Source organism: Chelonoidis abingdonii, chromosome 23 (assembly GCF_003597395.2).
Source record: "Chelonoidis abingdonii isolate Lonesome George chromosome 23, CheloAbing_2.0, whole genome shotgun sequence".
Classification (NCBI taxonomy): domain Eukaryota; kingdom Metazoa; phylum Chordata; order Testudines; family Testudinidae; genus Chelonoidis; species Chelonoidis abingdonii.
The window spans coordinates 18,505,698-18,532,563 of record NC_133791.1 but is presented as its reverse complement, the minus strand read 5'-3'; the positions used below and the strand labels follow the sequence as shown (position 1 = coordinate 18,532,563).

Here is a 26,866-nt window from a genome sequence, read left to right as displayed (position 1 = left end):
ATGGAAGGGTTACAGATACAGGTAAGGCTGAAGCTTCCCACCATCCACAGCCTCTTCACTGCTCCCGTTCCCTTGGCTGATGATTGTCAGGATCAGATCCCAGACCAATGGAGAGGAAATACGCTGACATTGTTGTATCCAAATTAAGTATGTAGTTCACCAACAAAGGGCTGGGGCTGATTCTCCTCTTGCTTACAGCACGATAACTCTATTGACTCTAATGGGGTTATTCCTCACTAGCTCTGGTGGACATGAGAGCAGGATCTACCCCCTGTGTCCCCTGTCTCTGCCCATCTGGGCTTGCTCCTCCTGTGTTTTGTAAACGCACTGGGGCTGTGTGAGTGAGCTACATGCCACAGGCGTTGAGGTGCTTGTCCGTCACAAGGGTTAATCGCCTCCCCACGCAGATGCCAAGAGGAGATGAAGATACTATAAATAGTTAGCAAAGCCCAGCTGGTTTCAGCCCCAATTCACACACATGGCAGATAAGCATTAGACAGAATTAATATTCAATCTCCCAGGCGCTTTCAACCCTGAGAGAGTGAAAAGCAAATTCCACTCTGGCCCTGTAGCTTTAATCTTCTTGCAGAGGAGGGAGTAGAGGGAATGGCACTTTCTGGAAGCTCTGATTGGGTTAAATGGACAGAGAAACACAGAGACAAAGGAAGGGTCAGCTAGAGAGCAAAGCTCACTCCAGACACTGCCAGAGGCCAAGCAGCTCCTCTCTGGGACAGGAGGTTGCACCTTGGAGCATGGCGAGACAGGGTGGCTGGCAGATCTCTGCTCTGCTGTTGCCACACTTAAGATCAGCTAGCCTGGATTGGATACATCCAGCACATTTTGTGCTACCTGGCAGTGGCCTGTGTGACTGAGACATCATCTGAGGATGGTACCGATGAGAGCTGTGAATCCTGTTGGACCTTAATAACTTGTGATAAGGTCTGTCACCGGCTGGATTCCGTTATACCTGCTAAAACCGTGCTGGAGTAATTTACATCCTAAAGAGGGAGTCAGAATGTGCATGTAAAGCTGTGGGTAGCTATTTGAATGTACACCTGCGTACCTCCTCCTGCTAGCAGCGTTACCTGCTACTCTTCAGCGTTAATTCACTGGGAGGGACACAGGGCAGTATTACACTGCATGGTGGAAGAGAGGGGTTTAATCGAGGGTGACTTATCTGAACCTCTCCCCAAACTTTGGGGGCTCAGAGAAAATGGGTCATGGATCAAATCACCCTGAGGTTTGTCTCTCCCCGACTCTGTGTGTGTGTGTGTGTGACACCACAGTGAGACTGAAAGTGTATTGAGCACCAGGGGGTCTCCTCTCCCACTTGGGACAGGAATTGTATGGAATCTTTCTTTTCCCCCCTCTCTCTCTTTCTCTGTTGCTGAATAAGAAGAGATGAGTAGATGGGCGTGTTTCCCCACAGACTGGGTTGGGAGTTATTTGTGGGTAATTCATTTTCTGTAAATCCCATGGAGAATGAATAGTTCTGCGCAGTCAGTCAGATTTAAGTGCTCAGCATTCCAGTCGATGGCGAGAGGTGTCCCATTCATGTTGTTGTGTAAGGGCCATTTGTCTCTGGGCTTAGAAAGCAGGACATGGTCGCTGACGCTGCAGTGGGACTGAGGTGTGACGACATGGGACTGGGGGTTCAGAGTGCTTGCCTGCCAGGGGAGGTGAACAGAGGTGGAGTCAGGTGAGAAGGATCTGGGCGCCCATCACTTTTGGATCAATGTCTAGTGCACTGGGAAAGTCCGAAGTGCATGAAGTGAGCAGATTGAGGATTACCTCCTCCTCCAAAGATTAAACCAAGAAAATCCCATTTCACTCTGACGTCAGGGCCCTGGGAGTCACCGGCAGCAATGGGGTGGGGGAAGAAGCCAGGAGGAGATAGGCTGGGCAGGAGCGCATCAGTGAAAAGGCCGCTTTACCATATGGGAGCTGAAAATGAAAAGTGAAGGCCCTGGTCTGCACTCTCAGATCCAGCAGCAGGAACATGGCATCTCGTTGCAGCTCTAAGAAGCAGCTCTCGGGCATGGACTAACAGATGGGTAAGAGAGAGCTTTGTCACTCAGGATTGCAGGGGTTGGTGGGGGGCAGTGGGACCCTACCAATGGACCTGGCTGATAGCAACATAGGATCTGATCAATTCCTTCCACCCATATGAGCCTTTGCTAAGGCACAGTATGTTTCTGTGTAGCTCAGGGCTTCGCTGTCTCTCTCTGAGCTGAGCAATGTGGCCCTGGCTTCTCTTTTTTCCTTCTCCCCTATCTATTTATCCTCTTTTCACCACCATCTTCTCTTGTTCTTTCAGACCAGGCCATCTGGACTGAATGGTCTTTGTCCTTCCTCTGTATGTCATTCTCCCTCCTTACCCCTTCCCGCCCTTCACTCTCATCCCCTGCTTCTTGCTGCCTCCATCAGACAGATGACCTGACATCATCCTTCCTGGTGCATGCTGGTTTCCCTCGCCCCAGTTCCTGTGGGAAACTGGGTCTGTAACAGATCCAGAATGGGGTACTATTCTGGTATAGGCTGCTTTCCTTACTGCTGATGGGTGTTCCCCTGGCAGGTGAGAACTGTCCTTGCTCAGGCAGTTGGAGCATGGAGAATGCAAGTATTCTGGCTGTCAGCTCTTTGGTCCATCCAGCATGCACCAGGATGGGTGATGTCAGGACACATGGCTGATAGAGGCAGCGAGAAGGGATAAGGGCTGTTACCTTCCCACTTAGGGATGGAGGAGCCCAGAGTGCTAAGCAACTTCAAAATCTGCCGTGGAAATGTTTGAAATAGACCAAAAGGTTTCACAAAATATTTGTAACAAACATCTGTTCTCATTCAGAAAATGCCCTGTGAGTTTTGGAGGGGGGAAAGGGGCTAAGTGCTGATGGGGTCTGGGTTCCCCATTAGGATCCTCAGTCACATGGACCAGAGGTTGAGAAAGGGAACCTGCAGGTCTGACCGTGGGTTTCTTAGTACCCTTGTTACATGAGAAATGGCCCATGCACCAATGGGTTTGGAGAAATCCTGAATGAGCCATCTTAGATTCCAGTCCTGGGGAGGAGACCAGACTGTAGTATAGTCCCTGGGGAGTGGCTCAGTCTATCCTGGTTAGAGATAAGTGAGAGTGCGGACAATTTAATGCAAATCTTTGTGCGTGTACATCTTGCATGCAAACGACATTGCGCATGACATGACTCAGACTGAAGGTGTGGTAGGGATGCTGGGACTGAGCCATGATTATTCTGTCCCAGACAGGGCATGATTTAATAGCATGAGCTCGCCTGCTGAAACCTAAACCAGCTTTTAAGCAACTTCCAGCACCGGCTGCATCAATGGTGGCATAGATTTGTCACAGAATGTTGTGGCATTTCAGCTGGACACATTATAAGTTATCTATTAATGCTACAGTGATTGCACCAGGAACTCATATCCTTGCCTGTAGTTCATGTACATACCTAATTTATAAGCATGGGATGCAGTTCCTCTCTCTCTCTGTCCTACAAACAGTACCACTGAAACCCCCATGTCTCTTCTTTGCAGCAGGCCTCCAGAGGGAGGAGTCTCCTTAGGCTCTCGATGATGGAAGTGAAGTGGATCCATGTGGCATTAATCTTCTTTTTCCTGCTGTCTGTGGCCATGATGGGCTGCTTCCTGTGGCAGTACAGCCTCCCCAAGGAGGAGCCCGGTGAGTATCTAGCAATCAGCCTGCACACAGGGGTCTCAGAACCCGGAGGTCCGATGCCATTGAAATCAAGAGGTGGTTGTCTGAATAAACTGCAGGGTTGAGTGCTGCAGTTAGTTGGTTGGACCCTGCAGGGGAAGTAGCAGATAGAGCCCTCCCGCCCCCGATTTCATTACACACAACCTAATTATTTGCCCAGTGGCTTCAATGAGATGAAAGGGGCAAACAGGTGTGAATGAGATTCCAGATGAAAAACGATAACCTGCCAGTGACGATAAAAAAGGGTTGTCTCAGGAAGTCAGATGCTACACTCAGAAGCAAAGTCATGGGTGGTGAGTAAAGTGTGGCATGATAAGCCCCCCTTACACCTAGCTGGATTCCCTTATACCTGCTAAAACCGCGCAGGAGTAATTTACATCCTAAAGAGGGAGTCAGAATGTGCATGTTAAGCTGTGGGTAGCTACTTGTACATCTGCGTACCTCCTCCTGCTAGCAGCGTTACCTGCTACTCTTCTCTCCTGGCCCCTTGCCATATGGGTCAGACCCCATAGTTTCACTTAGGCCCCATAGATTCACTTAGACTTCCTCACCCTTGGTTATTGGAAACTGAGTGGGACAGATTCAGAGGCAGCACATGCAGGGATGTAATTCATAAACTGGTAAGTGGATGTAAGGCTGGGGGAGCTCAGGGGGTTACAGAAAGACACTTTGAAGAGGTCAGAAGAAGGTATCACACCAACATAGACTCCTTCTAAACTCATTTGGACTCATCTCTGAGTCTGGATCTCACTTTCTTCTTATGGGGCTGCACTGGTCAGAATCTGCCTGCGCTATCATGGTCATTGGTCCACAATGGTCTCAGCCTGAAGGTTCTGCAGTGACATTTCTCCTCTGTTACACAGCACCATAACAGGGGCACATACCCACCCCAAAGGGGTAAAAGAAGGGGAAATCACAGAGATTTTCTTTATAGTCGGCAGGGCTGGGGAGCTGTGCTTCAGAAGCTCAATGGAATCAGATGGGCAAATATTGGCCCCAGGTAGGAGAATTCCCATTTTCATTGGGAAATGAGTGTTCTTCATCTGCACCAAAAATTTAAAATGAGAGAGAAAATTATTGGGCCCCTGATTTCTCCCTGGCATGGCAGATGGGCAGCTGTTTCCTGTGGTGGCCCCATGTGTCCAATGTGTTCTATTTTAGAGCTGGTTTGTTTCCTTAGGCATCCAGGTCACCTTCCAGCAGTATTCACAATATTTACTGGAAAAGCTTATTTTGGTTTGCTGCTTCATTCCCTCCCAATGGAGTCACAGTGCCCTATTGATGCTCACAAGGGGGACTTTGGGACACAACCTGGTCCCACTGAACTCAACAGCAAAACTCTTACTAACTTCAGTAGGACCAGGATTGAGCCCTGTGTCAACTATGCTCTGCCAGCTCGCTGCCACTAGCACACTCAGTCAAGGATTTCCCTCATGTACTCAGTACCTTGCTGGGGTAGATTTGAAAGTGCACCAACGACATGTCATGTGCTGAAATTCTGTGTGAGTCGTAGGTCTATCAGCCCCCAACTTTGCTTTAAGCAAGGCTGTGGATGGCAAGCTCTGTAAGGTTAGTGGCCTTATCTGCACTTCTGCATTCTGAGTAATCCTCTATGTGAAACATGTCAGCAAACCCATCCACTCAACCAGCCTCCTCTCTGGAACTATTTCCAGGCCCATCTGCAATGGAGGTGAGATCAGAAGCAATTCAGATGTGTCCCCGCTATCCAGAACCTGTACCATTGGACCACCCAATCCCAGTCCTGAAGGATGCCCTGGAGAAGGTCTGTGGGGATGGCATGGATGGGAGTGTATATGTCTTAAACTCAGTGACCTGTAGGTGTAGGGAAGAGAGTCTAGGAATGTAGGAAGGAAGAGATCTGGGTTCTTCAGTCTCTTGGGCTGGTCAGAATCACAGTGTCATATTAGGACAGGTGTATCCAGGACCAGTTGAACTCTAAGCCCCCTCACAATCTTGGTTATCCTCTGGATAACACAGTAACAACAACATCCAGTTTGAGGAGCACAACTCCACACTTCCCCTTCTGGTGCATGACTCCTTCACGGGAAAATATGAGTGTCTCTCTGTGACTTCACTGAGAAGCACTTGTATGTGTGGAAAGGTGAGCAGGGCTCTGAGAAAAAAGAGCCAAAGTACCAGAAGCTTCTGGAGATTAGTGTGCCCCTCTGATGTAACTCTTATTCCTAATTACATGGCTTTATAAACAGAAGAGTCTCAAGTAGGAGAAGAGAGGTTATTTTACCTCTGTATTTGGAATATGTGTCCAATTCTAGTGCCCACAAATCAAGGAGAATGTTGATAAATTGGAGAGGGTTCAGAGAAGAGCCGTGAGAATGATTAAACAATTGGAAAACCTGCCCTATAGTGATAAACACAAGGAGCTCAATCTATTTAGCTTAACAAAGAGAAGATTAAAGGGTGACTTGATTACAATCTATAAATACCTATGTGGGGAACAAAATGGGCTCTTGGGTCTGGCAGACAAAGATATAACATGATTCAGGGCTGCAAATTGAAACTAGATAAATTCAGACTGGAAATAAGGTGCAAATTTTCAACAATGAGAATAATTAACCATTGGAATAATTTACTGAGGGTCGTGATGGATCCTCCACTGCTGACAATTTTTAAACCAAGACTGGATGTTTTCTAAAAATACCTTCTAATTCAAACAGGAATTAATTCAGGTAAATTCTCTGGTCTGTGTTATACAGGAAGTCTGACTGGATGAACACAGTGGCCTTATAATCTATGAATCAATGAATTGCACTTCTTGTTCTTAAAATCACCACCTGGCAGGTGTGTTTCCAGTGTGGTCCTGCATGGATCTGTTCTTGGCCTATGCTATTTAATATTTTTATCAATTACCTGGAAGAAAACATAATATCATTGATAAAGTGTCAAGTATCAGAGGGGTAGCCATGTTAGTCTGGATCTGTAAAAGCAGCAGAGAATCCTGTGGCACCTTATAGACTAACAGACATTTTGGATCATGAGCTTTCGTGGGTGAATACCCACTTCGTCAGATGAATGTAGTGGAAATTTCCAGGGGCAGGTATATATATGCTAGCAAGCAAGCTAGAGATAACGAGGTTAGTTCAATCAGGGAGGATGAGGCCCTGTTCTAGCAGTTGAGGTGTGAAAACCAAGGGAGGAGAAACTGGTTCTGTAGTTTTTGGCAAGCCATTCACAGTCTTTGTTCAACCCTGAGCTGATGATGTCAAATTGCAGCCATCCGCAGGCCAGAACCACCCTGACATATCATCAAAGAGGCTGATAAAGGAGGTGTGTTATCATCGAATGAACAGGTCGACTATCAAAAAGGGGCTCGCCAGACAACTCTCCAATACCAAATTCCTTACGAGGCCACTTCCCTCAGATCACCACTGAGGACTACACTAAGACTCACCAGGCTACTCAGAACACTCCCTACAATAACCACCGAGAGACAAAGATCAAACATACCCTAGAGCCAATCAGCCGACCGGCATTATTACTCTTACTACCTCAAGGGATCCACAAACCCGAAATCCTGGAGCCCATCATCTCCGGCATTGGCACTGCCACGATAGAATGTCGTGCATATGACTCTCGTACTGCGACGCCATGCCGAACCAGCACGCCAGCTATCTCCGTGACACCACTGATTGTCCTAGAAGACTACAGCTGATATGGTCACCTCCCGAAAACCGAGCCATTCTCTTGCCACCATGGAGTGGTAGAGGCTTTATCTCTACACAAGACATCCACACACAATGGCAAATATCAGTCTGTCTAGCGAAAACAGCCTATCCCTCCACAGCACAACTGGCTGCTGACTCTTGCCTTTATCGCTCACCACAAACTATTCAAAATTTCAGAGGACAATATATATCTCAGATCAGAGGCACCGCGTAGGCAACCCGCATGGCCCCACAATAGCCATATAGGCCAATATTTTTATGGCTGACCTGCGGACAAGCTTCCAGAGTTCATCCACTCACGCCCTTCTCTACCTACCTACATTGATGACATCTTCATCCGATCTGGACCCATGGTGAAGAGAACTTCTAAGATTCCAACACGATGTCATGTAACAGCTCTACCCACCATTCAACCTCAGCCTGACCAGTCTACACTGGAGGTCCACTTTCTAGACACCACATGCAAATAAGTGATGGTCACATGAACACCACCCTATATGCAAAAACTAGCTGACTGGCTATGCCTACCTCATGCGCCAGCTTCCATCCCGGGAACATCCCACACGATCCGATGGTCTACACCAAGCACGGAGGTAAGCAAACCGCATCTGCTCTTAACCCCTCAAACAGAGACCAACACCACAAAAATCCCACCAAGGCATTCTCAAAACTACCAGACCTCCGCGGAGCCAAAATAAGCGAAAACCCGAAGTAGTATAGTCAACAGAGGCCAGACGTCCTCGACTTCTGAAACCAGAAAAGGCCTCCTACTTTGCCAGACAAACCCAAAAAGAAACCAACAGGACTCCCTGGCATCACATACAGCCCCCAGCTAAAACCCCTTCGCAACCATCATCAGGATCGAAACCAATCCTGACAATGATGCCCACCTTTCACGAGTGCTTGCAGGTGGCAGCCAATCCCTGCCACAGACCAACCCTGCCAACCTGAACTGATCTTCTCACCCACGATCTGCACACCGCACCATGATAGGCTCCAATAGCTCATCAACCAATCCATTGCAAAAAACCTCCCTCGATGCCGACTCTAGTCCACATATCTACACCGGCGAAACAGCATCAACAGACCTAACCAGTCGGCAGCCCCATCACCCAGTTCATTCACTGGCACGCTTTCCACCAATGTAACTACACCACTCATATGCGCAATGCCCTCTGCTATGTACATTGGCCAAATGGCAGTCTCTACGGAAAAAGATAATGGACACAAATCAGATATTAGGAATGGCCAATATACAAAACCTGTAGAGAGCACTTCATCCTCCTGGCCACAAATAGCAGACCTTAAGGTGGGCCCTCCTTGCAGCAAAAAAACTTCGAGGACCAGACTTCAAGAGAAACTGGCTGGCGTCCAGTTCATCTTTGCCAAAATTTGGAACTCCAAACCCATTTCAGCTGCTTGGACTTAACAAAGACTCAGTCGAATGGCTTGCCAATAACAAACACCAGTTTCTGCACTACCTGTTGTTCACACTCTTCTAACTGCTAGAACAGCGGCCTCATCCTCCCTGATTGAACTAACCTCGTTATCTCTAGCTTGCTTGCTAGCATATATATACCTGCCCCTGGAAATTTCCACTACATTCATCTGACGAAGTGGGTATTCACCCACGAAAGCTCATGATCCAAAACGTCTGTTAGTCTATAAGGTGCCACTGGATTCTCTGCTGCTTTTATTGATAAAGTGTGCAGATGATACAAAAATTGAGGGGGGTGGTAAATAATAAAGAGGATAGATTACTGATTCAGAGTGATCCAGATCTCTTGGTAAACTGGTTGTAAGTAAACTATGTGCAATTTAATATGGTTAAATATAAATGTATGCATCTAGGAACAAAGAATGCAGGTCATACTTATAGGATGGGGGACTCTATCCTGGGAAGAAATGAGAGGTTATATTCACTAAGAGATGGGGTTTAGGAAAACTTTCCCCCAGTGGGATAGATTGTTATAGATTATCTATAATTGCCCATGTGATGATGGCAGACTAGGTGCCAGCTCATTCCAAGGCCCCAGGCCGCACTGAACAGTTACAGTTTCATAGCTGGGAAACCATGCTGGCTTATCTGTGTGTTAATATTATCAGAATAGATATTAGATGTTAAGTTGATAAGAATGTGCTTAGTGTTTAGACTTTATAAGATACCTGTATTGATCTCACTTACAACCTCAATAGCCCATGGTATAAAGTTATACTGAGTGTTTGCATTGTAAACCTCTGTATTTGTGTAACTCACCACACAGTAAAAGAAGCATTAATTAAGGTAAAGTGCTGAGCCTGCATACAAGATGGCCCATTGAAGGCAAATGAGGTACTGTGTAGCATCAAAGGACAGAGACCCTGTTGATGGCATTCCTAACTCCCTCCAGGAAAGAGAGATCTACAATTTATCCCATCATCTGGGACCCTGGAATGGAGGGGTTTAAAGTCCCTGACAAGGAAAAACTGAATCTCTTTCACCCTGTCTGGACTCTGAGAGGCAAAGATTCCTAAACATAAGCAAAAGAGATCCCCATGCTGCTGGCATTGGTTAGCCCTGAAAGATGTTTTGAACTGACAGATTACTACAGTGCTGTCAGCTTTTGAATCACAATATGAAACTTATTTGTGTCTATATGCTTGCTTGCTTTAACCCTAAATAATGCTATTTCTTTTTCCCAGTTAATGCACATTTAGTTAATTTATTACAGGATTGGCTAAAAGTGTTCTCTTTGATGTAAGGTACAAATTGACTTGGGGTAAGTGACCCGTCTCTTGGGACTAGAAGCAACCTGAATATTTTGTGATTTTTGGTGTAAGTGACCATTTATCACATAGTCCAGCTTGCCTGGCTGGCAAGATAGGCTGGAGTGTCCAAGGGGACTGTCTGTGACTCCATTATAGGACTATTGTCGTACTTTGGAAGCTCACCTTTGTTATTGGGTTGGTGAAATCTAATTCTAGAACATACCACCAGTTTGGGGTGTCCACTCTGCTTTTTGACAGTCTGCTCTGAGGTTGGCACTCTTGGTCATGAGCCACTCCAGACAGTGTACCAGCCCGTTACAGGAATTCTTGTACCTTCCTCTGGTATTGGCCAAAATAAGAGAGAGGATATTGAACTGGATGGGCTACTGGTCTGACTGCATGTGGAAATTCTTATATTCCCTTGAGCTCTTTATTGGGTTGGACATGGCTACATGGGTACCTCTCAGCATTCCTTGTGGAAACTAAAGGTAGGGTCGTACTTGGCCAATGGATTTCACACTATGCTCCCTTTGGGATGCTGATGTGCCAATCAAGGCCATATGGGGCTATCATGGGGTTAAACTCAGGTCTCCAGGGAAGCTGATCTCCTCAATGAAGTTGCATGGCTGCCAAGAGTCAGGCATTTCATTGGGTTTTTCATCAGCTCTAGTAATGAATATGGGGGAGGGGTTTGAGTGGGAGAGTGGGGAATTGTTTAGGTGAGCATGGGAGAGGGGTGTGGGCTGAACAAAGGGAAGGGTTTGGGGGTGAGTGCTGTCCTGTGTGATGGAGGCTTTTATCCATAATGATTCCAAGGCTTTTACAAAGCTATTGTATGTAAGAGTCCATCACTGAGAATCACCTCCCTGGGGAGTGCAGTAACTTCTAACACTGCTCAGCCATGTGCACAGTAGAGCAAAAAAAATCTGGTCAATCCAATTGATACCACAAGTAAAAAAGAGATTCCAGATTGGAATTTGGGCAAGACACAAGGATTGATCTGCCTGATGTTCTAAAAGCCCTGTGGAATCTTCTAATATGCACAGATGGTCGGGACCTTGGCTTCATGCATCTTCTACCCTACGATATAAGTGTGAGGACTCACATTTCATAGACTCATAGAAGCATAGTGACAGAAGGGGCCGCAAGGGCTATCTTGTCTAACCCCCTGCCAAGTTACAGATTTATTATATCTCAACCATCCAAGGCAGGTGACTATCCACCCTCATTTTGAAAGCCTCCAGTGAAGGAGCTTCCATGACCACCCGACTCCTGAGGTGTCTGTTCCATTGTCCTACTGTTCTGACAGTTAGGAAGTTTTTCCCACAGGCACTGAGTTTTATTTTTCCCAGTGTGTGCTCCACACCTGCTCTGCCTTGAGTCTCCACCCAGCCCCCAAGGGTCTCTGCCCTCCTGTGAGTGCCTCCCACCAGTGGCCAAAGAGCTGATCGGCAGCCCAAGCCAAACAGTTGTGGCTGGTGGTGCTGAGTGCCCCTTATTTTTTTCTGTGGGGGCTTGAGCTCCAGATCACCCATGGAGTCAGCGCCTATGGTTTTTCCTGAGATTTTCATTTAAATCTGCTATGTTGTATTTTGAATCCATTGCCTCTTTTTACAGCAGCCTTTTAAGTATTTGAAGACCATTATCATATCCCTCCATAATCTCTTTTCCAGACTAAACATACCCAGTTCCTGTGGCTTGCATTCCTTCCCTTTGGTCATCTTTGTCACTCACCTCTGGATCTTTTCCAGTTTCTCTACATCCTTTCTATACGTTGGTGACCAAAATTGCACAAGATACTCCATCTGAGGCCTTCGGTACTATCACCTCCCATGACTTGCATGCTATGCCTCTGTTAATGCAACTTAAAATTGCATTTGCTTGGGGTTTTTTTGCTCAGCATCACATTGCTGACTCATGCTGAGGCTGCGATCCACCACAACTCCTGGATCCTTCTCAGCAGCGCTGCTGCCAAACCAGTTATTCCCCATTGTGCATTTGTACATTTAGTTTTTCTTCCCTAAGTGTAGCAACTTTCATTTGTCTACATCAAATTTCATTTTGTTTTCTATAGCTCAGTTCTACAATTTATCCTCTGAATTTAGCTCTATCCACCAAAGTGTTGGCAACCTCCACAGCTTTGTGTCATCTGCAAATTTGATCAATGTGCTCTCTAGTCCTACATCCAGGTTATTAACAAAGATGTTAAACAACACCGGACCCAGAACGGATCCCTCTGAAACCCCACTTGAGACCTCCCTTCAGTCTGACATCATTCCATTAATAGTTACTCTTTGTTTGCAGTTGCTTAACCAATTATGTATCCACTTAATGATAGTTCTTCCGAGCCCACATTTCTCCAGCTTACTCATCAGACTGTCATGTGGGACTGAGTCAAAAACCTTGCTGAAGTCCAAGTATATTATGTCCACTGCATTCCCCCATCCACCAAATCAGCTCCCCTGCCAGTGAAGGAAATCAAGCTGATTTGGCATGATTTGTTCTTGGCAAACCCATGCTGGCTGCTAGTGATTATGTCTTCATCTGCCAGATATTCGCAAACTGAATGTTTTATACATTGCAATAGTAGCTTCCCCAGTATTGAGGTCAGTCTGATTGGTCTGTAGTTCCTGGGCTCTCCCTTTTTCCCGTTTTTAAAGATGGGCACTACGCTAGCTCTTGTCCAGTCTTCTGCGACCTCTCCTGTCATCTGTGAGTTTGTAAATATTATTGCCCGTGGTTCCGAGATTTCTTCAGCTAAGTCCTTCAGCGTCCTTGGATGAATAGCATCAGACCCCACTCATTTGAATACATTCAAAAACATTGAAGAAATGATGGGACATTCAAAAGCTAAGATTTTGTGAAAAAATCCATTTTCAGAGACAGATCATTAATGAAAAATGCTTTGTTTTAAATATTTTGACTTGTCTTAGTGCAGAACTGTTTGTAGATAAAGGTAATTATCCCTGTTCACTGTGAGTGCATTATTGTATTGATTCATTTCTTTGTTCTACTCTCTGCTCACCTTCAAACTCCTCACCACTTTCTAATCTTCTCCTAGGTGGACATGCTTCTGCGCCATAAAATCCATAGCCCAGGCCTCCCTGCCATGTCTGCCATTGTTATCTACAATGACACTGTGCTCTGGACAGGCAACTTTGGGAAGAAGAATGGCTCTGACCCCTTCTCAGCAATGCCCAATGAGTACACCATTTACAGGTGGGGTTTGCAGGTTTATACAGAAGGAATTGGATATGGTTTAGCTATTGGGTTAGTGGAAAATTACTGTCACCATACCCTGATAAACAGCAAGTGGGAGAGATGTATACACTTTATATCAATTCAATTACATAAATACATTTTGAAATCTTATGACTTGACATATTTAAATTGGACAGTCATCAAAGGTAGATATATTAGCCGCAGATTACGCAGGTCCCTTTTCCCTGGGTAAGGTAACAGGAGTGGTCCCAGAACAATCAACAACTTACTGGAACCAACTAAGGCAAGCAGGCTAATTAGGACACCTGGAGCCGATTAAGAAGCTGCAAGAATCAACTAAGACAGGCAGACTAATCAGGGCACCTGGTTTAAAAAGGACATCACTTCAGTCAGGGTGTGCAAGGAGTGGGAAGTGAGAGGGTGTGCTGCTGGAGGACTGAGGAGTACAAACACTATCTGGCATCAGGAGGAAGGTCCTGTGGTGAGGATAAAGAAGGTATTGGGAGGATGCCATGGGGAAGCAGCCCAGAGAGTTGCAGCTGTCGCCCAGCTGTACCAAGAGGCACTCTAGACAGCTGTGATACATAGGGCCCTGGGCTGAAACCCAGAGTAGAGGGTGGACCCAGGTTCCCCCATCCCTCCTGCCCCCTACTGGATACAAGAGGTGTTGACCTGGACTGTGGGTCCCACCAGAAGGGAAGGTCCCTGGCCTGTCCCCTGACCCCCTATGATGATCAGCAGAGACTGCAGGGATTGTTCTCTGTTTCCCCCATGCTGGCCAGCAATGAGGTTAGCTGAGTGGATGGCAGGTTTGAGCCACTGGTGAAAGTGGCCAAACTGAGGGTTGCTGTGAATCTCTGAGGAGACCAAATCTGCCAATAATCACAGGACTCACCAAGGCAGAGGAGGAACTTTGTCACAATACACATCATGTTACAGTTTTAATTAAATGAACACAATCTATCTTAAATATACCCGAGTATCTCAAGGGCTGTAGAAAATACTGTAAAAATCCATTGTATTATTTCAAAACAATTCTATTATATTATTTCTATTGGATTATTTGATCCCATAAGTGAAAGTTGTATCATCATGCATATGAGCACTAGGCCAGAGTTAAGTTCACACTTAACAGTCATCTTTCCTGACTTTTGGTCCCTTACTGTTGCATTAATGTAGGTTTTATATTTATTAAAGTGACAGATAATCAGTTACTTGAGCAATCTGATGTACTGAGCATCCCTTCAATGTTGTCCCCTGTTTGGACTTGTTTAGAATAGCTGAGTTGTTCAGAGAATGTTTGGCATGACATGGTAGCCTGAAAGGCCTTGGCCCCTAAGTTCTTTCTAAGCTGTGTAGTCATGCAGGTTATCAAGGGCTGGGGGAGTCCTCTCTCCCCGCTGCAGCCTCAGGGCAGCCTGCACCCCAAGTACTTCATCCCCAGCCCCACCCCAGAGCTTTCATCTCCCAGCCAGAATCCTCATTCCCTGCACCCCAACCCTCTGCCCCAGCCCTGAGCCCCTTCCCACGCTCCAAACTCCTTGGCCACATCCCTGCCACACATCACCTCCATATTGGTGCATATAACAAAATTCATTCCGCACATGGATGTAAAAAATTAGAGAGAACGTTGCTTGGCCTATGGGCTAGTTAATGCTGGACTAGCAGCTGGTGGTGAAGCCATGTAACTATTTGTTCCATGACAGGATTGCCAGCATCTCCAAGATCTTCCCCGCTATCATGCTCTACAAACTGTGGGAGGAAGGGAAGGTGACATCGCTGGATGATCCTTTGGAACGCTATGCCCAGAGCTTCATTATTAAAAATCCTCTGGGGCGACTCAAGGAATCTGAACAAAGATACACAGCAGATGGGCTGATCTTCCTGGAGAAGGGGTCACTGCCACTCAAGCCATCACCTGTTACACTGCGCAGGATGGCTAGCCAGCTCTCAGGTGAGAGAACCCCACTCCCAGTTCTTCAGTCCTCACTAAATTCCCCACCTTGGCTCCGTGCATCAACATACTAGTTAAAACAACAAAACTCCCTGTCCCCAGTGAGAACAGGTTCAGCAATGCAAAAACCTGTCTGTATGTTTGTCAGGCAGTGCAAACAACCCCTCCTGGTGTGAACCAGGATCCTCCAGCCGCTCCAACAGGTGAGCCAAAAGGGAGCCTCTCTCCAGCCCAGCTACTGGGAAGTACACTGAGTTGGTCTGTTATCAGGGAAATGCCTCCCACTGACTGAGCTGGTAGAAGCTATGATGAGTAGGTCTTCTCATGGCTAAGCCAGTAGGAGCTGCTGGCTGTTTCCTGTCAGAATAATCTTTCTTTGTAATTCAGGCTCCTGCATTGAAATCAGGGATGAAATGCGAGACAGCTTCTTCTCACCACAGTTGCACCCCAGCCCAAAGTGCTGCCACTGGCTGAGAGGTGGAGTTGGGAGGCAGAGAATTGCTAAGCATTGTTTGTTTTGAAGGGATATAGCTTCTATCATCAACAGGTTAGCCGTGCAGCCTCCTGATCTGGTGTTCCTGAACTCTTAATAGCCTGGGATTCGTTGTCAGGGGACGGCTCTTAATTTTCTGTATCTCTTATAAATGAGTAACTTCGATACTAAAGTAGCTGTAAATGGCAGGGCCTGATGTAATCTGGAAATCCCTCAAAAGGTACGGCTATTAGTGCCTGCTGTTAGCTGGCATCAAGTGCCCTGCTTTGACGCTCCTTTAGAAGTGTGCAGGTTCTATTATTAACCCAGAATTAGTTGGCATTGCTATTCTGAGATCTTTTGGAAGCAGGTAAGCTTGTCATCAGCAGGCAGGGATTTGCCTTTGCCTTCACTGCACTTCCTGTAAAATAGGGATAATGATGCTAGCACACCTTGTAAGGTGCTTTAAAACTGAGGGATGAAAAGCACCTTACAGAGTAAACCCAACACACGTTACGCATGGTTTTATTGTCAGCAAGGTGTGGTTAGCTGCATACACCCATTCCAGTCTAGTAATTAGAGAAGGAAGATTTTAAAAGTGAATCCAATACCAAATGCAATGTTATAGTTGCACAGTTAAACCCCCAAAGTCATGAAATGCAAAAGTTCAGATTTTAATAGCAGCGTTAATGCTGCAGTATTGCACATGATGTATATCTTAGCAGTGGCTTTTTACAGCATAAATAGGAATATACAATACAGCCTCACTACCCTGCACTTCTCTGGTCTGCAGGCTGTAAAATCCACTCACACCTCTGAGCAGAGATAGTGCTGGAGTGAAGTGCTAGGTTACTAAGATTTTGTTATGTTGAAATGTACTTATGTATTTATGATCATATGAAAAGCTGTTATAAATAATTATGACTACACTTGTTGGCTCAGTTAACAAAGTGCGTTGCATAAAGCAATGACCTTGGTTTTTTCAGTTATGCTTCTTTGCTCCCTAATTTGCAGATTTCAGTACCTTGCTATGTACCTCCCTATCAGTGGTGCTAATTAGGGAGGCTCTACTGTATCAGCCCCTGACTCTACAATGGATTGAGCATTGCCTTTGGTGCTAGGGTTGCCCCCTGCCCCACCTCTTTTCTGAGATCCCGCCCCCACTCACTCCATCCCCCTCCCTCAGTTGCTTGCTCTCCCCCAACCCCGCTCACTCGCTTATTTTCACTGAGCTGGGGCAGGGGATTGGGATCTGGGGTGGTGGTGGTAGTGGTGGAGATGAGGGGTTTGGGGTGTAGGAGAGGGCACTAGGATGGAACAGGGGTGCAGGCTCTGGGGTGGGGCCAGAGATGAGAAGTTTGGGGTACAGGAGAGGGCTCCAGGCTAGGGCAGGGAGTTGGGGTGTGGAAGGGGGTATAGGCTCTGGGCTGGGGGTGCAGGATCCAGGGTGAGGGCTAGAAATGAGGAGTTCAGGGTGCAGGAGAGGGATCTGGGCTGGGACAGCAGGTTGAGGTGCACGGGGGTGATGACTCTGGCTGGGGGTGCAGGGTCTGAGGTGAGGCTGGGGTTTGGGGTGCAGACGGGGGTGCAGGCTCCAGGCAGCACTTACCTCAGGAGGCTCCCAGGAAGCTGCCAGCATCTCCTTCCAGCTCCTCAGAGAGGCACGACCATGTGGCTCTCTGTGCTGCCTGCACCTGCAGGCACCACCACCTCAGCTCCTATTGGCTGCGGTTCCTGACCAATGGGAGCAGCTGAGCTGGTGCTGGGGGAGGGGGCAGTGCAGAGAGCCCCAGTGACCCTCCCTCCGCCTAGGAGCCAGAGGGAGATGCTGGCAGCTTCCCAGGAGTCACATGGAGCCAGGCAGGGAGCCTGCCTGCGCCACTGACTGGACTTTTAATGGCCCGGTCAGCGGTGCTGACTGGAACTGCCAGGGTCCCTTTTCGACTGGACTTTCTGGTTGGAAACCGGACACCTGGCAACCCCTTTTTTTCCCAGTATTCAAATATAGTAACCCTAGGCATGACTGCCTCCACCTGGTCCCTACAGCCTGCCCAGCTACCCAGGTTTGGATAGATAGGGAAGTCCTGCATTGATCTCATAAGAGCGAGGGGCTTCATTATACTTTGCCCACATAGAATCATAGAATCATAGAATCAAAAGGTTGGAAGGGACCTCACGAGGTCATCTAGTCCAACCCCCTGCTAAAGGCAGGACCATTTTCCCTAAATAATCCCAGCCAGGGTGCATTAAGCCTGTTGGCTCAGAGCACCTGTAGGGCGTCATGTTTCAACGTCCAGTCTAAGTACCAGCCAAGATCTTTTCTGTTCGCAGGACTATAACAAACATCACCAGCCTGTAGCAGTGCAGTGGGTTGTTTCTGTCCTAAGTGCAGGATTGCATTGTCCTTGTTGAACTCATGAGGTTCTTTGTGCCCACTTCTCCAATTTGTCTAAAGTCGCCCTGAATATCCTGCCTCAGCGTGTCAACCCCCAACTGGTGTCATCTGCAATTTACTTATGTGCAAGCTACCATCATCAAGATCTTAATGAAGACATTGAAAGAACGGGCCTAAGACAGACCCTGGGGCGCACACCAATTGTTACTGGTTGCAACTAGAGAGTGGTGCCATTGATACCTACTCCACTGAGCCGTTGATTCACATTTTCTATCCACTTCACCAGTCCATTCCTCAACCCATACTCCTTAGTTTGCTGATGAGAGCTGTGGCAAACCGGTCAAAAGCTGTACAAAGTCAAGGTATAACATCACAGCTTTGCCTCCATCCACAGTCCAGTCATCTCATCATAGAAGCAATTCAGGTTGGTCAGACATGATTTACCTTGGTGATCCATGCTGACTGCTTCTGATACCTTGTTTCCTCTAAGTGTTTCAGGATGTTCTTCAGCACCTGCTCCAGATTTCCAGGGATTGAGGTGAGACTGATTGGTCGTAGTTCCCTGGTCTTCCTTTTTCCCTTTCTTAAAGATAGGTATATATTTGCTTTTCCAGTCTTGGGACTCTCGGTTCGCCATGAATTTTCAAGATAAGGTCAACAGTCCTCGCATCAATCAGCTAACTCCCTCAGCACCCTCGATGCAGTTCGTCCGGTCCATAGACTTGTGCAGCGTCTAAGCGTCTTTAAGTAGTCCCTAACCTGATCCTCTATCACAGTGGCTGTCTCTCCTCTCCTCTGCGTTCCCAGTGTAGTGTCTGGAGTTGATCCTGCGAAAGACTGAAGTGAAGAAGGAATTGAGTACTTCAGCTTTTCCATATCTTCCACCATAGGATACTGCTCAATGAGTAAGGGACCTACACCATCTAGTCCTGCTTCTTGTTGCTTACATACTTGAAAACCCCTTCTATTATCTTCACATCCTTGCTAGTTTCAACTCAAATTGCCTTTGGCCTTCTGATTCTATCCTGCAGCCGCCGAGAGCAATAATCTTATATGCCTCCCCAGTCATCTGTCCAAGCTTCCATTTTTTGTAAGCTTCCTTCTTTTGCTTCAGCTCACCACTGAGTTCCCTGCTAAGCCATGCTGGGCACTTTCTACGCTTGCTGTTCTTTCTGCACATCGGTATGGTATTTTCCTGTGCTCTTAGCATGGTTTCTTTAAAAAACTGCCAGCTGTCCTGGACACCCATCCCCTTCAGTTCAGCTTCCCAGGGAATCCTGCCCATCATTTCTCTAAGGGAGCTAAAATCCGCTATTATGGCCTTTTTTATACATGTCAGATGAGGATCACAGTGGTCCCTTCTGGATTAACAATCTATGACTGTTGGCAAGTGCTCACTAAGCTTGATGCATACTAAGTAATTTTTCTATTGCTTTTACCCTCTCAGTGACAAGTTCCCCCCAAACCATGCTCAGGCCCTAGACCGCTGAGGATTCTGTCCATGACAAGTTCCAGTTTCTACACTTCCGGATCCTCAGTTTGTGTAAATCATCTCAATGAAGTCACTGTAGCTGTGATGCTTTGCTGAGAATATGGCCTCAGGGGGGTTGTTTAATGGAGCCCTGTTCTGAAAAATGTGGTTAAAATGTATTTTATTTCCAGTGGGAAAAGTGAACCATTTTCACTCTCCTACAACCCAAAAAAATCTGGAGGAATTTAGCACAAACTGAAACAAAAAATCACTTTGGGACAGAAACAAGTTTGGAAAATTTCAACCCCCCCAAATGATGTTCCTGACATTTATAAATATGTGACAACTGGGGATGTAATGGAAACTGCAGGAGCAGTTGTCCCTGGGTCAGATTTGCAGGAGCTGCTAAGCTAATGGATCATGTTCACTTGAAAGCTCAGGCTGGGATTTACTGAGCCCTTTCAATCAGTCTTTCCTTCCAAAAGGCTCTTGCATATGCCTGGACCCAGCTAGGGTTTCATAATTCTTCAGGACGTTTTACTAAAAGGAAGCAGAATAAGTATGGCAGAAAAGTGTGGGTCAGCTCTTACCTTATGACCGAATGATTGGCCTGTCCCCTGTATAGCTCCGTTCAGTGTCCTGAGGTCCCTGGCTCAGACTGGCAGAGATCCTGGGGGGCTGGGGTCACCTTCCTCTGCAGCCTGGGGCACGGGTCACTTGCAGGTTTAAACCAGTGTAAATGGTGAATTCTCTTTAATTTGAAGTCTTTAAACCATGATTTGAGGACGTCAGTGACTCAGCCAGAGGATATGGGTCAATTACAGGAATGGGTGGACGAGGTTCTATGGCCTGTGATGTGCAGGAGGTCGGACTAGATGATCATGATGGTCTCTTCTGGCCATAAAGTCTATGGGTCTGTGAGTAGAAGCACATTTGCTGTATCTGTGGTAGAGAGTGTAATTAACCACTGCTCTTTTCCTTTGTCTTCGGCTCTCCCATTTTGGATCATTATTGATCAGACTCCATGAGTGAATCTTGATGTTATCCTAACAAAAATCAGTATTTGTCTCTTGCTGTTTTATGTCCTCTTGTTCCCATGGCACAGGGCTGCCCAGGAGGCTGCGGTCCACCAGTCTGCTGTGGAGAGGAAGCACACAGGATGCCCTCGCTCTCCTGAAGGATGACGTTCTGGTAGTTGACCCAGGAACCAGGTCAGGTGTATGCACAACTAACTCTTCTCTTGGCTAATATCCAGCGACTATAGCAGTGCTTTACTGATAAGGAGTCAGAACCAAAGCTGCAAGCGGTGCAGCCAGCTCCTTCTGGTTACAGTACAGTGCCTGCACTCCTCGCTCTCCTTTAACATGCATCATTCACTCAGGTACCACTAGATACACAGACAGAAGACAAAGTGAAACAATTTGGAAGTCAGCATTAGCAACTAGTGGCAACATAGTCAGAAGGGATGCAAGGCCATTCCACCACATTAACCCCAGGTCCCATGCCTTGTAGAATAGAACAGGACAGAATTTACATCTTCAGTGGAGAAGGCACAGGCTGAGGTCTTGGTGATCCATTCCAGAAAAAAATCCAGCTGTCAGGTAAAGAAATTACATGAAAATCAACACACTGTCAATAATATCTATAAATGTCCATTGCAACAAAAAACCCTGTTGCAAGCCCATTACCTGGGTTTGCAAAGTCAAGCATTTAACAGTTAGAAAATGCCAAAATTTAAGGTGCCTGATAACAGACGCCTCATCAATCTAGGAGACAAAGGCAGAACAGGTTCCAATGACTGGAAGCTGACAGTAGACACATTCAAACTTAAACTTTGCATATTTTTAGTGAGGGTAATTAATCATTGGAACAACTAGCCTAGGGAGCTGGCAGAGTCTCCATTACACATGCAGAGTGGCTACCTGTTTCTAAATGCTCTGCTCTAGTTCCACCTGAAATTATGGGATTGGTTCAGGAAACTGGGTGAAATCCTGGCCAGGCAGCCAGACTACATGAGCATAATGATTACTTATGGCCTGTTAACCTGTCTAACTCGTCACTGAGGTTCGTGTGCCTCCGGGATCACTTGCTGGTCTCTGAGCACCTTGGTACTTGGGAGGTCAAAATTATTGGGGTTTTTTCCCTTGTTCATACATGCCCATAGCATTCTGAAAAGTTAATCTTTTCACAGGAACATTTTCTGTCTTTGCATCCATGCAATGGTAACATTTTTCTGGGAACTTTGAACAGAATATTTTCAGCCACTTTTGTGATAGAAAGGAGGAAAAAAAATATTTTCCTGCTGTTTAAAACTATCATCATGCTTTTTTTTCGGTTAGTTCAAAAATGTCTGAGCTTGGTGTCTATGAAGCGCCGATTGAGAACAATGGCCATGCCCAAGCATGGAAATAAAACCTGATTTTAAATAACAACATTATGACTGGTGGAAAACACTTCTAGAAAGACAGTGTGCCCATGTGTGTTGTTTCTGAAGTGGGAACTTCTCTGTTTTATGTCAATAGACACCATTCAAGCTTAAGACTTTTAAAACAGCTTATGGCCTTACAGGACTCAAGCACTTAGGCTTCCTTAAGGACTTAACATTGCAGTGATGCTGCCTTGCAGACTCAAAGCTATTGAAGTGCTTTTGCCACCTTAAGGTGGTTTAAATGCTTGTGCCATGTTAAGTCTGCAAAGCAGCTTAGCTGGGACTTTTATGGCCTGCTCCTGAGAGACATGGTGCATTTTTGCATCTACAGGCCTTCAGCCCAAGCCTTCCTTTTTTAAAAGAAAACAGTGAAGAGAAATTAAGTGCAGAAAACTTAATGCACTGTCTGCTGAACAACTAAAAACAACAAGGTAGGAAATGCAGAATTAACTGTTCTTGCAGTGATGTCTTTTGGCATGTATTGGATGTACTGTTTCCAGTCTATATTGCTGAATGTGGCTGTGATATCTACAGGTCACGCATCAAGATATGTTTGTTTCTAAAAGATGTGCTCTAGAAATTTGAGGGGGGATGTTCTCTGGCTTGTGTTGTACAGGAGACCAGATCACAGTGGCCCTTTCTGGCCTTGAAATCTATGGCTCTGTGAATCAGTGTGGCTAAGTTAATGCTGCTGTAGGAATCTTCCCATCTACATTTCCTGAATTACCAGAAATTCAGACTGGCAAAATCTCTGCTTCTCTTTCTTTCTTCCTCCTTTCTGCACTCAATCTGCCTGCCCTTCGTCCCTCTGAAAATTTATGGTGGTTTCAGGGCACAAGAGAGTAGAGTTTGGAAATATCTTTTCTTAGTTCCCATTAGCACGTGATCAGACCACATCACAGTCTGCCTGTGGCTTTTAGAGAATGTCTAATGCTGTGGAATCGATGGAGGTCAGGGTTGTTGCTGTCACACTGTCTGGAGTGGCTCTGGACCATGAGTGCCAAACTCAGAGCAGACTGTCAAACCAGCGCGGACACCCCAAACTGGTGGTATGTTCTAGAATTAGATTTCGCCAACCCAGTAACAAATGTGAACTCCCAAAGTACGACAATGGTCGTACAATGGAGTCACAGACCGTCCCCTTGGACACTCCAGCCTATCTTGCCAACCAGGCAAGCTGGACTAGATGATAAATGGTCACTTACACCAAAAAAATCACAAAATATGCAGGTTGCTTCCAGCCCCAAGAGACCAGTCACTTACCCCAGCTCAATTTGTACCTTACATCAAAGCCAACACTTTTAGCCAGTTCTATAGTAAAATTACTAAATGTTTGTTAGGTTAAAAAAAGGAATGAGAGTTACTGAGAGGTTAAAGCAGATAAAAACATATGTACATGCGAGTCACAGTCTATAATTTCAAATGGTAGCAGAGATGTAGTAATCTGCCAGTTTCCCAAATGTCTTTAAGGACTACAGCATAACTCTGGGGACTGCCATCTTCCCATTCAGTTATTCTGCCCTGTTAGAATCCAGACTGTCCAGAGATGAAGAATTTTTCCTTGTGTCTATATTTATAGCTTCTTCTCACAGAAACCAAGCTGACAGCAGCAGTTCCCACACATGTTCCCTTCTTCATAGGACAAGGGGAGAGGGGAGTGCAGTTAACAAAGTCTTTGACTCTTGGTCTCACACAATGACTCATTTGTGTTTAATAAACAGGATTTAACATCTTCTTGTAAGACACCATCATTTGCATTACACCAGGCTTCTTTCTCATTTGATGGATTACTTGGTTAGCGGTAGATACAATGCAGATGTTTGCTGTTACATTATAACATGAGGCATAGTTGAGTGAGAACAATACATGCACCATCCTACACACATTTTATAAAACACTAAACACATTCATATCAACTTAACATCTAATGTCTAGTTTGGTGATGCTGACACACGTAAGCAAGACTGGTTTCCAGCTATGCGTTTGTGAGAGATCAGTGAGGCCTGAGGCCTTGGCATAAGTGGGCACCTAAACTGCCAGCGTCACAGTTGCAACCATGTTTAGAGATGACACTGAGTTCCATTTCTTTCTCATTTCAGGTGCCATTACAGTAATTTGGCCTTCTCTCTGATGGCCCACGTGTTGGCAGATCATGCCGCTGAAGGGGAGTACCAGCGGTGGGTCTCAGAGAATATCCTGGACCACTTGGGCATGGAGGATACTGGCTTTGATATCACACCACCAATCCGTTCCCAAATGGCTGTCGGGTTCTATAGCAGTGGGCAGCCTGCCCCCCTTTATGACTTGGGCTGGTACAGGCCATCTGGCCAGATGTACTCCACAGCCGCTGACCTTGCCAAGCTGGCAATGGTCTTCCTAGGCACCTACCACCGGCGCCTGTTGGAGCCTGACACAGTGAAGACAATGCTGACACCTCTTTTTAAGTGCTCCAGTGAATACTTTGCCAATAAGACTGGCACACCCTGGGAGATCAATGAGCAGCTGGGCTATGATATTATCAGGAAGGATGGCGACATCGATGGCTACTCAGCCACCTTCTCCCTTGTCCCCAAGCTCCGCTTAAGCTTCATAGTGCTAATAGCAGGGCCCAGGCCCCAAGGAGGAAATATTGTGACTCAGACATATGAGTACCTTATCCCTGCCATGGAGACAGCGTTCCGGGAGGCAGAGAAGAGCCTGAGCCCTCCCCCAAATCCTGCCCCTTATGTTGGCTATTACACTTATTCCAACCTGACCTTCTACGAGATTAAAGTTGGGTCCACTGGGATTCTGGTCATGCAACAGTTTGGACCTCATATTGAAGAGCTGATCCCTGAAAACTACCGGACAATCAAGCTCCACCACCTGGAAGACAGAGTCTTCCAGGTGGTTTTTGACAAGGAGTTCCCATGCATTCTGCGGCTGGGCTCTGCCTCAGTCTCACTGGAGACCCAGGATGGGCAGCTTTTTAATTTCTATCCTTTTGACCGCAAGGGTTTATCTCCCGGCTTTGACGCCCCAGGACTAAACACGTACAATGTGGTGCGCATACTTCGCAAGCCCATATTCTACAGCTAACTGCCCTTGCACCTGCGTGACCATGTGTGGAAGTTGGCTTCTGCTCTGTGTGTGCCTGACTCGCCTGCTCCCAAGGCTTTGGGGATGTAGCTTAAATGGGAACGATGCTGGCAAACTGACTGTTCCATCTAACAAAAACTCCCTCTTCTGAAATGACTGCAATGGTTTGTGTCCCCTTGGCACCGCAGGGCTGTGCTGACAGCTGGGGGAGCCTGTAGAAACTACATGCTGGATATGTTGGGTGTCTGGGATATGGACTCCACTGCATACTTCCCAGCACTTAAATCTTCCAGTGCTAAAGCTGCCCATTTGGCAACCACCACAAAGTGTGACTGGCTTCAATGGACCATTGAGACTCTCCTGTGCTTTTGAGCCAGAATCTAGTCTGGCATCCAAGGGTTTTTCAGGCAGCTATCCTCTTCAGCAGCCTGGCTACTAGGATCAAACTGCCTTGCCCATTTGGGTTTGCCATAATCTGACATCCTAGACCACTTTGTAACACCTAAGAGAGAGTGGAGTCCATCTCTTCCATATGGCTGAGTGGGGTACAGCAATCCATGTGAGTGGTAGGGAGCCACGTAGTTTCACTATGGGTTGTGTGAGTCCACAAAGGAAATCGTAGTGTTTAGATATAGAAGGTCAAAGGGGATTAGATTGGTTGATGCTGAAGTACTATAGTGACGAGCTATATGAGTACCTAGATTGAGTAGATGTACTCTGAGTGCATGTAGATATGGGAGTGTGTGCGCACACTTGTAAAACGTTGGTTTCAGGGCTGTGTCTCTAGGTAGATGTCTGTGTGTAGGGGTCGTGAGTAGGAATGCATGAATGTCTGTGTGTTGTGGGTATTGGTGTGTGTGCTGTAGCTGACGTGCGTCCCTGTGGGGGGTTGTAGTTGTGAGTACTCTGTGTTTTTGTCCTGTGTTGTGGCTCAGAAGTGAGTGTAAATCCCTGTGTGTACATTGTGAGCGGAGACTGAGCTATGTTGGGACTGTGGCTCCAATGGGCTCTAACCTTTCCCAGTTTCCCATGTGTGGCAGAAAGAAGCTTCAGCGCTGGCTGGCTGGCTGAAGAATTAGCTAGAACACAGACTGAAGACACATGATAGGCCACTGCCCTGGAACTTGATCCCTTTAAACTAGGGCCACCTTCAAGTACCTTGTAATGCCACTGATGCATTTGCCTTCTTCCTTGTACCCACCTGGCTGCCTAGGTAGGGATGACAGATGACACCCAACATGTTGCTACGTTAAGGCATTTGCTTTTATCCTTCTCCTGGGGGCAGCTGGCAGTGATGGCAAAACATCATATCCGTGCAAGGGGAGCAGAGGCTGTAGGGACATGACCATCAGCAAAGGAAGGACTCCAGCTGACAGAGACCTTGGGCTGAGGGCACCATCACTGCTTATAGCCCTGCCTGGAGCCTGAGTTCAAACCCATCAGAGGCCTGGAGCTAGATAAATGTTTCCATTGTGATTAATCAACCTCACTGCTGAGTGCTGGCTCAGACTTGGCATGGGCTGTATAGTCCTGAAATCCTGGGCTGGGGTGCTGGGCAAAGGCCTGGTAAGTAAATCTCGCTTCAATGACTTTTTCGGCAGTGCATGTTCTCTCGAACCTGCCCTGGTCTCTTGTGACCGGTTCATTTCCTCCACTTGGTCACAAGC

General features: G+C 46.6%; 1 protein-coding gene across 1 annotated transcript; it reads left to right on the top strand.

The window, feature by feature from the left end:
* Positions 1-26,866, top strand: LACTBL1 (lactamase beta like 1). Its single transcript, XM_075060240.1, has 7 exons — positions 1-21; positions 3,547-3,691; positions 5,401-5,510; positions 13,241-13,398; positions 15,108-15,355; positions 20,799-20,904; positions 24,221-26,866. Exons 1-7 carry the CDS (start codon positions 1-3, stop codon positions 25,197-25,199), a joined length of 1,767 nt encoding a protein of 588 aa, XP_074916341.1. The 3' UTR covers positions 25,200-26,866.